Raw genomic sequence first — 12,013 nt, 5'->3', positions numbered from 1 at the left:
ATGAGTGAGTTCCCGCCCTCTCTAGCCTCATTTACTCCTATGGGGCATTCTGCCAGGGTGTGTGGCAGGGGTGGGGGGACCACAGGACACTGAGCAAGGCAGCCACACTCAACTCAGCATCCAGGCGCCTGCAGCTTGGGCACACACTGCCCTTCCCTTCTGCAGGGTGAGTGGGTCCCCGGAGATCCTGGCAGCAGACAGGGGTCTGAGGTGGGCTGGGCTGAAGGCCCTCAGTCCTGGGCCAGCTTGGCCTGCCAGGCAGCTCCCTGCAGCCCACAGGGCCTCTGCCTTGGGACCCCTGCCCTGAGCCTTCCCTCCTGCACCCCCAGGGCCTGGCGCATGTATGGTCCCTGGAGGGCTATTGTCTTAGGATGAAGCGAGCTCTTTGTCTGGAAGTGACTGAAGATACAGCTGAGGGGCGGGGTGGGGGAGGTCTGGCTCAGGGCCTCTGAGCCCCCAGGCTGTCACACTCTGGGCAGGAGGCCCCAAGGCTGGGATGGATGCAGCAAGGGCTCTAAGAACCGCCCCAGGCAGAAGGCCCAGCAGGCTCTCAGCCCATCAGGGTAAGGTGTGGCCTGAGGGGCCCAGGTGGGCACAGAAGTCCAGCTGGTGACTGGAGCTGCTGTGTATACACACTGGGGCCTGAGCACCAGGTCTCTGGTATCTCTGAACCAATAGGCAGATGATAGGGCACAGATGCAGAGGCTATTCTGCCACCCTGGGGTGGGGGGCACACCTGAATCCTGGGCCCGTGAGGTGCAAGAGGGTCATGAGGGAGGCTGGGGTTCCTGCCCAGGCCTCATGTGTTCCAGGGGAGGAGCAGAGCATAGGCCCCGCCCTCTCAAGGCCCAGAGGCTGTAACCAGGGCTCAGCTGTGCCCTAACAGCACAGGAAGGGGCAGTCAGGGAGAAAGCCTCAACAGAGAGGCCCACAGGAGGAATGGGAGTGAGTCCGGGAAGGTTGGGCCATTGGAGGGGTGGTCCAGTTGGGGAACAACGGGTGGAAGGCACAAGGGAGCACCAGCTCTCAGCACTGTTGGCCCAGGAATGGATGAGGATTAGGCTGGAGATGGAAGCTAGGCTGAGGATCTTGGGGCTCTGTCCTCAGGGCAGGGACTGGCCCCCTCTGACCTGTGTTTTAAAGAGGTGGCCTTGATGTCTAGGCCTTAGGCAGGATGAAGTGGGGGATGAGGCTTTGTGAGGGATGGGAATAAAGCAGCAGGGGTCCAGGAGAGGTGGGTGCCCACGAAGCTTCAGGTTCAGATGTTTCAGGATGACAGGACAAGATTTGGTGGCCCTCTGGAGATGAGAGGGAGGGCAAGGCAGATGGCACCTAGTCTCTGCAGTGTGGTCCTCAGTGTAGTGTCCCCAGTATGAGCGGTCCTGGGAGACCTCTGGTAGCTTTTGACTGGGCTGTGTGGGCTCCGAAGGGCCTGTGAGCTGCTGAGGCCCTGGGAGCCCAGGAGTCAGGACATGGGCCTGGAACTGCGGGCTGGGCTTAGGCTGCGGGGACACCCTGCAGTGTGTGCCCACCCCACCCATACAGCCCAAAGACAGCAGCTTCCACACACTTAAGGACCCTTGCCCTGGCCATGGGTGTTGTAACCACCGTCCGGGCCAGACGCTGGGCCAAGTTGCTGGAGGTTTAGTCCCTGTCACAACCCTAACCACACACAGGCAGAAACTCTCACTCCCGGCCAAGAGCGTTCTGTGCAAAGCCTTCCCTGAGGGCCTGCCGGCGAGGAAGACTAGAGGCGCCGTGGGGACCGCCTGGGCCCACACGTCCGGCCCCACAAGGGGCCACGAGGACAGGAGAGGAGCTGAGCTGCCAACACGAGCATGATTTATACCTGGTCCCCTGCTGCCGAAGCCAGGCGGAGACCGCAGCCCACTGTGGAAGCTGGCCGGGTTTGACAGCAGGCTGCTTCTGGGGGCCCTCCTCTGGCATCAGGAAAGGGCCCTGCTGAAGAGAAATGCAGTTGCCTGGGGTTGGGGCATCGGCTACCACATGGACACCCTTCCTCAGTCCCGGGGGCCAGCCTGCCAGGGTTGCAGAGCTGCTAGGGGCTCTTTTAGACCCAGAGCCACTGCTGGGAGCAGACCTTAGGAAGGTGCACACTGTGCATTCTCCCCTGAACTAGCACTCACTCTGCCAGGCCCCAGGGTGTGTGTGTGTGTCCGGGGGAGCGGGAGAGCGTTGCTCTCCTGAAGGACACATGAGGAGCAGGGAGATAGACCTGTCTAGGGTACTAAGTGCAAGGAAAGAAATCACTGGGACAGCAGATAGAGGCAAGATCTCCAGGAAGGAGCTGACTTTATGCTGCGTCCCTGAGGATGAGAAGTCACAGGCCACACCAGGTCTGCAAAGGGTCTGCGGCAGGAAGACCTTAGTGTGCTTCTGGAACAGGGGCAGCCAAGCATGGAGCAGGGCACAGGCCCCGCCCTCTCAGGGTTCAGAGGCTGTAACCAGGGACAGTTGTTCCCTAACAGCACAGGAAGGGGCAGTCAGGGAGGGCTTCCTGGAGAAAGCCTCAACACGGAGGCCCATAGGAGGAATGCAAGTGAGTCTGGGAAGGTAGGTCCCTTGGAGGGGTGGTCCCAGGGGAGGCTGGCGTGGGGCTGATCTGTCTTGGAGAAGCTCGGTAGCAGACTCAGCTTATGGCCCATGAGTTAGTTGAACATAAGTGAACCCAGGGGTCTGGCTGACCAACATGTTGGGTAAATAGTATCTTAGGGCAGTTTTCGGAGAATACTGACCCAGTTCCCTGGTAGATGCTTCTGCAGCCAGCCCTCTAGGACACTGCTGTGGCCATGTTTGACATGGAGGCCTCTGAGGCTCACAGAGGTGAAGGCTTGGCCCGGTCACATAGCAGGGAGCAGCCAAGGTGAGATCTAGTGTCCCAGGTCCCCATTTCAGGATGCCATACCATCAGGAAAAGCTCCCCACCCTGGCTCCACCCTGGGGTGCAGTCTGGGCTCTCCCTGCTGCTGTGGCTGTAGCCAGACTCCAGACCCCAGGACACCATCCTCACCTCAGCGCTTCGTGGGCAGAGGCAGGTAGAATGGGTCTGGGCCCCAAGGAGGAGCTCTGTCTCTAGGGGCAGGCCTTGGTGTCCTCCGCCCTGGGTCTGTGCCTCAGACCACCAGATGGCCACTGCTCTGTGCACTAGCCAGGGTGCAGCCACACCTGCCTGCTCAGAGCTTGGATCCCAGGGACCCAACAGATTGGACCAGCCCTGTTCCTTCAGCCCACCCAGTGCCGCAACTGTGGGCCCTCTGCCTCTAGCAGGAGAGTGGTCCCCATCTGGGGGACTGGTGCCCAGCTTGAGTGTCTGAGAGGTGAGGGCCTATGTCCCAGGGTGGGTTCTCATCTCTCTTTACCCCCTCAAGCTCCTCATCTGCCCTCTGCCAGCCACCGTGGTTCAGAGCCCTGATCCCAGACCCCAGTGGCACAGCTGTGGCCAGTGCAGGGCCCAGCAAGGCCCCTCACAGTCCAGAATGCTAGCGCTGCCCCCCAGCAGCAGTGATCGTCAGCGATGGGGCACATGGAGGGCAGGGTGTGGGCGTATGGCAGAAAGGTCCCTTGGGAGCCAGGGTTGCCACCCACGTGGATGGGGCTGCATGGACCAGGGCTGGCCATCCCCTATGGCGAGAGCACGGTATAGGGGTGCAGGCGCCCACCCTGCACGCCTGACCCTGCTTGTCCTGCAGCCACTGGCCTTGGCAGACACGTGGCCTGCCCCAAAGTCAGCCCTTGTGGGGCGGAGCAAGGGCCAACTAGTGTTCATGCTGGGTGCTGGGTGCCCTCGAGCGAAGCTGAAGGTGGGCAGGGCTGAGGTGCCCTGGGGATGGCAGGGCCCTTTGAGGGTGGCCCTACAAGAGCCCTAGGCTGCAGCCCCCAGAGACCCCCTAGGGGACAAGGCAGGACTGAACTGCAGAGTCCCACAGAGCCTACTCACCTCAACTCGGTGCTTTTCACGGTGGCCTTTGCCCCAGAAATAAGGGGCAAAGGTGAGCTTGCTTAGCGACATAGGTCCTGGATGGCTGGGCTGCCATAGAGATGGTCACCCAGAGCTCATAGGAGGTGGAGCCACAGACCCCTGCCAGCCAGCCCTTGAAGCTATGCCAGCTGCATCTTCACTCCGAAACCTTTGCTCCCCTACAGTGGCTTCCAGAGCGATTCAGCCCCATTCGGGGGTGTGCAGGATTGCCCTGCTCCCCAGTTCACGGCTGAGCCTCTGAGGCAGTGTTTGGGCCTCAGCTTTGACTGGGGCTCCCCGAGGCTGCCCACATCCACTGTTGGGGACATTCACCTCTCTCCTTCTGATGCCCAGGATCTGGCTGAGTTCCCATGGCCCCAGGAACACACGGGCTGGAAGCAGGCACAGCACGGCTGGGGAGCAGACCTGGGCTAGGCCCTGGTCATGGGCCACAGAAGCCTACCTCTGAGGACACAATGGGGAGGAAGGGGCTCAAGGGCCAGAGCTGTGACCGGGAGAGCCCTGCATGGAGGCCCACCCCAGGCCTCCTCATTGTCACCTCTCACCTCTGGGCCTCCCACCTCAGCCAGCGTGAGGGCTTTGTGTCCCTTGAGCCTCGCCCTGGGGAGCCCTGGTCAGGCTGCCAGTCTCCACAGCTCACTGCAGCCTCCCTCTGAGCCACAGGCGTTTGGTGGCCTGACATGCACCGCCTGGCCGACCGCACCCACCTGGAGGAGCTGGCCCACATCGGTGTCCTCAACGGCAGCATTGACGCCATGATGCAGGCCCACCTGGGAGCCGTGTTCATGCCGCATGGGCTCGGTCACTTCCTGGGCATTGATGTGCACGACGTGGGAGGCTACCCAGAGGTCAGTGTGGACACATCGGTCCAAGTGACCAGCCTCTGGACTGTCACTGAGCCTGGAACTCCCTGGGTTGGATTAGGGCTCTGGGAGACAGCGGGAGTGTAGTGATGAGTCAGGCAGGATAAGAAGGAATGGGGTCCTGGCAAGGCCCACTGCCCCCCCTCCCCTTCCACCTAGTGGTTGATCCTGGCCCAGGCTGCTGCCACAGTGGCCCCCACCCCCAAGGGCCCTGCTCAAGACAAGGGAGCTTCTGTAAGTGTGCCTCCTCCAGGGGCCACCTCACAGAACCCGGCGTGCAATGGGTGCCCTCTGCACAGGGAGCCCCGGGCAGGGCATTGGGTGTGGCTTTTCCTGAAGGCTGGTAGGTGGTCAGTGTGTGGTGCATGGAGTACTCACAGAACAGTGGGCCCCCGGAAGCTGGGTCTTAGTGACGGGATGTGACGCTATGCTCGTCATGTCCTGCTCTGGCTTCATTTGGACACAGGGGCGATAGGACTCTACCAGTGGGTGACTGGCCCTGGCACCTCCTGGGACTAGGCGAGCCTAGTGCCCTCAAAAGCCAGCAGCAGATCCCCTGCCCCTCCCTGGGGCACCCTCTGTCTGCCCCCCTACCCCAGGCCCCTGGGCCAGCATACCCCATGGCCTCTTTGTCTCCTTGGCAGAGGAGGGAGACTTGTGTGGGCGTCTACAGCTAGGCTTTCCCCTCCAACTCCTAAGGCTGATCCTTGAAAAGACCACCCAGAGGGCTTTTGGGAGGCCCTGCCCGGCAGGTGGCTGCAGCCTCTCGCCGGTGGGTGGTGGTGAGCCCGGCCTTGCCGCCTGGCCTGGCGCCCACAGTGCAGGGGCTGATTGTGCAATCAGCGCACACCCTGGGGCCCACCAGCCAGTTAGCCAAGACCAGGCTTGGCCTGTTGGCTGCAGGGTATTTTGAAAGCACTAAGAATGATTGGGGGAGGGGGGGGAGTTGCTCAAGAGAAGCATTATTATTCAATTATTTTTTTTCCTCAAGTGTAAACAGTTAAATTTAGAGAAACAAAATCAGTTTTAATTTCCTAATTTCTATCCATCACATTGTGTGCAGGGAGCCAAGAGCGGGGCCTTCCAGACATTGTTAACTGAGGTTCGTTATTCATTAGTCGCCAAAGCCCTTTTTTTCCACCAGAGAAAATTGGCAACAAACTGTTTTCATCTTTTCCAGTAAGCAGCTCTTTGTGCTCAGTCTATTCTTCTGACAGATAAACATTGTGGAAAAAATATGGCTTTTCCTATAAAAGTCATTTGTTTTATTTCAGGCCTACAGACACATCTGGGTCTCCTCTGCTCGGAGCCCAGTACAAATCGAGGCCCTGTCAAGCCCTCTGCCAAGGCGGAAGCCGGCATAGGCCGGTGCCCCCAACCCCCAACAAGGCTGGAGGCCTGGGCCAGGGGGACCGGGGGCTCGGCCTCTCCGAGTGGAATCCGCTCTGCACCCTGCCTAGCCCCGTCCTTCTCTAAGCCCTGCTCTGGCCCTCCTTGGTGCCCCCCCGCCCAGGGGCAGACCCCTGAGCAGCAACACTCTGAAGGGGTAGTGGTTGGTGGACTGGAGCAGGCATACCCTCCTATGCTCCCCAGGGATCCCTGCCGTTCTCCTCTCCTCACCTGACATTTTCCAGAAGGAAGCCTGTCTCCGTGCAAGCTTGAGCAGACTGCGCCCCCCCACCCACCCACCCACCGTGCACACCCATGGAGCAGCTCAGTGGGTCTACAGCGACTGAGGGGAGCAGGGAACCTGACCTCATCAGGTCTCTGCCTCTGCCAGGCCCCTGGCTTTGGCAGCCTTGGAGTGAGAAAAGGCACTTAAGGGTAGCACGAAGGTAAGGGACAGGGAGAGGGAGCCCAGGGCAGGCACAGACTTCAGAAGGCAGGAGCAGGAAAGCCTAGAGCAGAAACCCTGGACTCCCAGCTCTGACAAGCAGCTTCTGGGCAGGAGATGGCGCTCCCCCCCCCCCCCCCAAGTCCTCTGGCACCCAAGCCCAGGGGTTGCCATTCCAGACTGGACCCTTCTGCGCCCTCCACCCTCCTGACTTACCCCCTCCAGGCAGAAAGTGTTATGGGACTGAGTTTCACACCAGCCGGGTTTCTGTGCCCAGAGCATGGCCCACAGGGGTCACAGTGCCTTGGCATCCCTTCATCACCTCCATCCCAGCATGGCTCAAGCCAGGTCAGAGGGGCCATGTGTGCTAGTTTCTGTCGTGCCCCACTGTCCCCACCCTCACAGAATCACGTTCACAGCCTTCCCTGCTGTGCCCAGCCACAGAGGCTGAGCCAGCCTGTTTTGGTTACCTTACATGAACCACTAATTGAAGTCTGATGTTTTTGGCCCCCAAACAGTCAGAAATGACAGCTCCGTCTCCAGCAGCTGGGCTTTCAGGGGATTGCTGCGAGCAGGGTGGGGCCGGCTCAGAGCCGGACCAGAAAGCTTGCTTGTTGCCCACTTACAGACCTTGGCCCAGGGCTGGATGGGGGGCTTAGGGACCTGGGGAAGACAGGGAAACTTCTGCAACTGTCCCAGGCACCAGCTGCCCTTACAGCCTAGGCAGCGCTGTCAGCTACACCCGTGTGAGGACAGGCCCCGGCTCGGTGTGCACTTGCAGGGGAGGGGCGCCTCTGCCAGGAGCTCGGTCCTCAGGGCTGGGAGCTGCTGTCCAGACTCAGCCGGACAGCACAGAGCTAGCACAAGCCATATACCCAGAGCACACATGCATTTGTGCAAACATATGCCAGAGCTGGTGCTTGTAGGCCCATCCGATGACAGTACCTGTCCCCCCACTTGGAAAGCCATGTGGAAACCCTGGGACTTGGCCTGGGGGAGCCGGGCCCAGCACTTCTGGGGCCGGTTTCCACTTGAGATGCCTGGAAGAAGAGATGCAGCCGGCAGTCTCAGCCTCCTTAAGAGCTTTTTTGGCCTCACAGCTTTGGCTTCTGCTTCCCTGACGAGGGGAAGGCCCAGGTGAGGGTGGCCAGACACCTAGCCAGCCCCCCAGGAAGCATGCCCCGTGTGCGCATGTGGTGTCCACAGGGCTCCTGCAGGCACTTTTGAGGGTAGCGGGCAGGGACACTAAAATAAGGGGTGTGCGTGCAGAGAACAGGGGGCCTTCCCTGAAGTGCCTGTGGCACAGCACAGCACAGCACAGCACAGGTGAGTCTGGCCCAGAGCACCCTTGGTCACAAAGCCTCCCCTGCAGCTGCAGGGGGACCCCACAGGGCTGGAGGCAGCCCCCCACGAGGACACCTGCACGGCCGAGGAGGGCTTCGCTGGGGCGTTCCTGCATGTGAGCCATCATTTGGGTCCTCACCATCCCTCTAACCACAGGGCGTGGAGCGCATTGACGAGCCCGGCCTGCGGAGCCTGCGCACCGCGCGGCACCTGGAACCAGGCATGGTGCTCACCGTGGAGCCTGGCATTTACTTCATCGACCACCTCCTGGACGAGGCCCTGGCTGACCCGGCACGTGCCTGCTTCTTTAATCGTGAGGTCCTGCAGCGCTTTCGTGGGTTTGGTGGGGTGAGTACCTATTGGCAGGCCTTGTGTCCTTGCTCCCAGAAATCCCCCCCTCCCCCAACATTGCTGCGTGCCACTTTTGTCCCAGGACAGGAACCCTAGTGGGAGGGACTGTCTTGATGTTCTCACCTGAGAAGGACCTGGCCTGCCCTTTCTTGTGGTCTGTCATTGGATAGGTGCCTCACCCCTCAACAGAGGAGACAGATCCTACAAAACCCGTGCCCACTCCAGGTTCCAGTCCACCTGGTGGGGTGCAAGGGGCAAGGACAGGGTGAGCAGGTGGCATAATGAGCACTTAGCCCCGTGGGTGAGCCTTCCTCTCGGCCGTCCCCCAGAGGCCTTTGAGGCCATCTCCGCCCTCTGCAAGGGTTCCTCCCACTCAGTGGGGGCCAGCCTGGTGCTGGCAAGTCTGGCTAGCCCTCTCATCTTGAGAATGAGGCCAGCTCAGAAATACTGAGTCCTTTGGTCTGACCCAGGTCCGCATCGAGGAGGACGTTGCGGTGACTGACAGTGGCATGGAGCTGCTGACCTGTGTACCCCGCACGGTGGAGGAAATCGAAGCATGCATGGCGGGCTGTGACAAGGCCTTTACCTCCTTCTCTGGCCCAAAGTAGAGCCAGCTGACCGGCTGCCCAACAGCGAGAAATGGAACTCAGAAATCATGGGCCAGATTCAGAGTCTGATCATACCAAATAGTGCTGTGTCCTGGGGGAAAAACTTTTTTTATTAACTTTCTATAAGATCACACCCTAATCTGTTATTACTTAGCTTGAATGACAGTGGCTTTTAAAATGCTATTTGCAAAAAATCCTTTTCTTTAGTAGCCACTAAAATGTGTCTTGCTATCATTTGTATTCCTGTGCTCAGGAAAAATAGATTTCCAATGTCTTTTTCTCAAAAATCAATACACAGAATGGAATTTGCAATTAAAGGTTTACTAAAATAGTCCCTTGTGTTTGTCTCTCCCTGTCCTCTATCCGTCTGTAGATGAGCATGAGCATGCACACTTGGGCCTAGTCACAGAGACCCTGGAGCTAAGAGGTCAGGCACATGCAGAGCTGTCCCACACCACACCTTTGCACAGGCCAAAAGCCAAACCGGTAGAGCAAGAAGGCTTTTTGAGGTGGTTATTGCTTCAAAGCTAGATTTCTGAAGGGGGCAGGATTATGGGGCACTTGAGGCACAGTTATTTCAAACATGAGACTTGCAGATATTCTTTGTCCTTGATTTCCTTTTCAAGCAGGACACACTAGTAAAGCCAGCATCTAACGGGTTGACAGCCCCTGAGCCAGAGGCAGCACCATGGCACAGGAGAGCTTTCTTGTTCCTTCCACCTTTGCTGAAACCATCTGCCTTCTGTCAAATGCTACTGAGGCTGGAGTCACCCAGGGCCTGCTGGGCTGGTCCCTGTTGGTAGCAGAGTACCTTTCCTTACCTCTGCTTGCCCAATTCCCTCACGGCCCCACAGGACTGCCCTCCCCTCTGGACCTGGCCTCTAGAATTGTGTGCACCATTCCAGGTTTGCCTCCACAGTCAAGGAGTTTCCCAACCAAGTGAAGGGCAAGTGAGAAAAAGACACCAGAGATGAAACCATGATGTAGTGGAAAACCCTGTAGCCCAAGCTACATTTTGAGAAGTCACTGAAGAGTTTAATGCAAGTTGATTTCTTCCAATGGCAGTTAACACAAAAATGCTTGTGATGTGGCCACATTAAAATAAAACAATCTCAATTCCAAGAAACCATTTATCTTGTTTCTTAGATTTATAGCACTCAATCCTTAAGGTTTTCTGCTGGTGCACAGACATGGAGCAGTTTAAGTAATGGCTGCCTGTCTGAATGTCAGGAGTCTGAGTTTGCCCCATCTCTCTACCCCAGCTGAGCCTGGTGTCTGGGTTTCCATTTCCCCATTTCCCCTCCCCCAGGATAAAACCCATCCAAGGTAGGCTGAAACTCTAAATGAACCGTTTAGTTTTGTTAACTAAAAAACAGCTATCATACATCTTTCTCCTTTAGACATTTTATACCAAAACTGCTCACTTCATATAAATGTTTTCTCTGATTATCAAGCAAGTGGACAAAAAGAACAAGGAGAAATCTCAGTAAGTCGGTGCTTTGATATGACTGGTTTAGCCCAGATGGGTGAGTTGAAGGGTTTTTCATAAAGGTGCTGGTCTCAGATGGCCAGTGGTAGCCACCTGCTCTACCCAACATTCCAAAGGAGGTAGCCAATTCCTAAGTCTCCTCCAACTACTGCAGAAATTTGTACAACTTCAGAAATACATTAATTCCCTTCCAGAAAGCTGTACAGCGCTACATCCCTTTCCGAAACCCTGGGACAACATATCCACTCAAGAAATAACTGAGTATCTCCTGTGTGCCAGGGTGTGATAAAAACATGCTTCCTGGCCTCAGAGCCGGGGATCTCAAAAGGTTGCACCTTAAACAAGTACAAATATATCATCTGAAACACTGAGGGGCCATGAAGGAAGGTAACAGGGTTCACTTTGTCTAAAAGCCAAGGGACTGAGCTAGGAAAGGTTTAAAGTGAAAAGAGAGACGAGGCAACCCAGGACATAAGGAAAGCTGTCCTGAGGCGGCCCTTTAGTGATGAGCCTGGGAAAGCCCAGCAGGCCAGCAGTGATATGACACAGAGTATGGAAAGAAATGAAGTCAGCAAGATCAAGTGGGGCCACACCACTAGGAAGCTGGGCCTCACCCTGTGCACCACGGGGAACCAAAGGTCTGGAAAGTATGCGATGGTCTAGGGAGACCAAGTTCTGGCAGAGAGGATGGCTCTGCAGAAGGTGCGGAGGAGAAGGGAGGCAGACAGGTGCGAGACATTTAGAAAAGAGAACTGATGGTGGTGATGTGGAAGGGCATCTGGCTCTAAGGACTGCATCAAAGGGAGTGGCAGGACTTGGGTGTCTGGGCTGAGGAATGTTTTAATGTGTGACTGCCTCACTAACAACTCCATTCTCAAGCCCAGCTCTACAACCCCAAATTCTATGGATAGCTCTTTCACACCAAGAAGAGCTCTGTTAGAAGTGTGGGCACGTTGACATAAAATATTCAGGGTTGTGATCTCCTTTGAGTATATAAAATGCATATGAACTCTTCAGACACTCACAGGCAGTGAAAGAGCAGTAGGTCTGAAAGTGCTTTTATTGAAAAAGCTGGCACCATCACAAATCATGCCTATAAAATTCCCCCAGACAAGATACTGGATTCTAAATTACAACTAATTTGTAAAAATGAAATGGAACGTACTACACATAGAAATAATTATAAGATGCAATTAAGTAGACATTTTCTAAGACATAAGTAACTGAAGGATCATAGAAGAAAAGTATCTAAATGGCATCTTCCTTTGAAACACTCAAACTAGCTTCTTGGACTCAATATTTATGAGTTCATTTCCATAGACAGTCGATGACATCGTGTAAATGAAGACTATATACATACCATAAATTGTATTGTTAGGGGAAAGGCCTCACTTAGACAATCCTATCTTATGAACAAATTTCTGACCACTCTGTAAATGGAAACCGCCCACTGAGATACTAAGTGGGAACACTAGGTACTGCTTTCTCTATTCTAATATACATTTTTAGATTAGACCAGTTGAT

The 12,013-nt window shown here is 56.5% G+C and overlaps 1 protein-coding gene across 2 annotated transcripts in view; it reads left to right on the top strand.

Moving 5' to 3' along the window:
* Nucleotides 1-9,344, top strand: part of PEPD (peptidase D) — a 109,446-nt gene extending 100,102 nt beyond the window's left edge. The window contains exons 13-15 of one of the 2 annotated variants that reach the window (XM_090260947.1): nt 4,664-4,848; nt 8,198-8,389; nt 8,863-9,344. In XM_090260947.1, the coding sequence (XP_090117073.1) occupies nt 4,664-4,848; nt 8,198-8,389; nt 8,863-9,000 (515 nt within the window). In that variant the 3' untranslated portion in view covers nt 9,001-9,344. Of the gene's footprint in view, nt 1-4,663; nt 4,849-5,926; nt 6,062-8,197; nt 8,390-8,862 lie in introns of those variants that run through there. The other variant, XM_090260948.1, reaches the window with a different exon arrangement.
* The last annotated feature ends 2,669 nt before the right edge of the window (nt 9,345-12,013 follow it).

This window comes from Furipterus horrens, unplaced genomic scaffold (genome assembly GCF_987537825.1).
Source record: "Furipterus horrens unplaced genomic scaffold, mFurHor1.1.pri manual_scaffold_13, whole genome shotgun sequence".
NCBI classification, from domain to species: domain Eukaryota; kingdom Metazoa; phylum Chordata; class Mammalia; order Chiroptera; family Furipteridae; genus Furipterus; species Furipterus horrens.
Note: the sequence above shows the minus strand (reverse complement) of the source record. Positions and strands in the feature narration are given on the sequence as shown.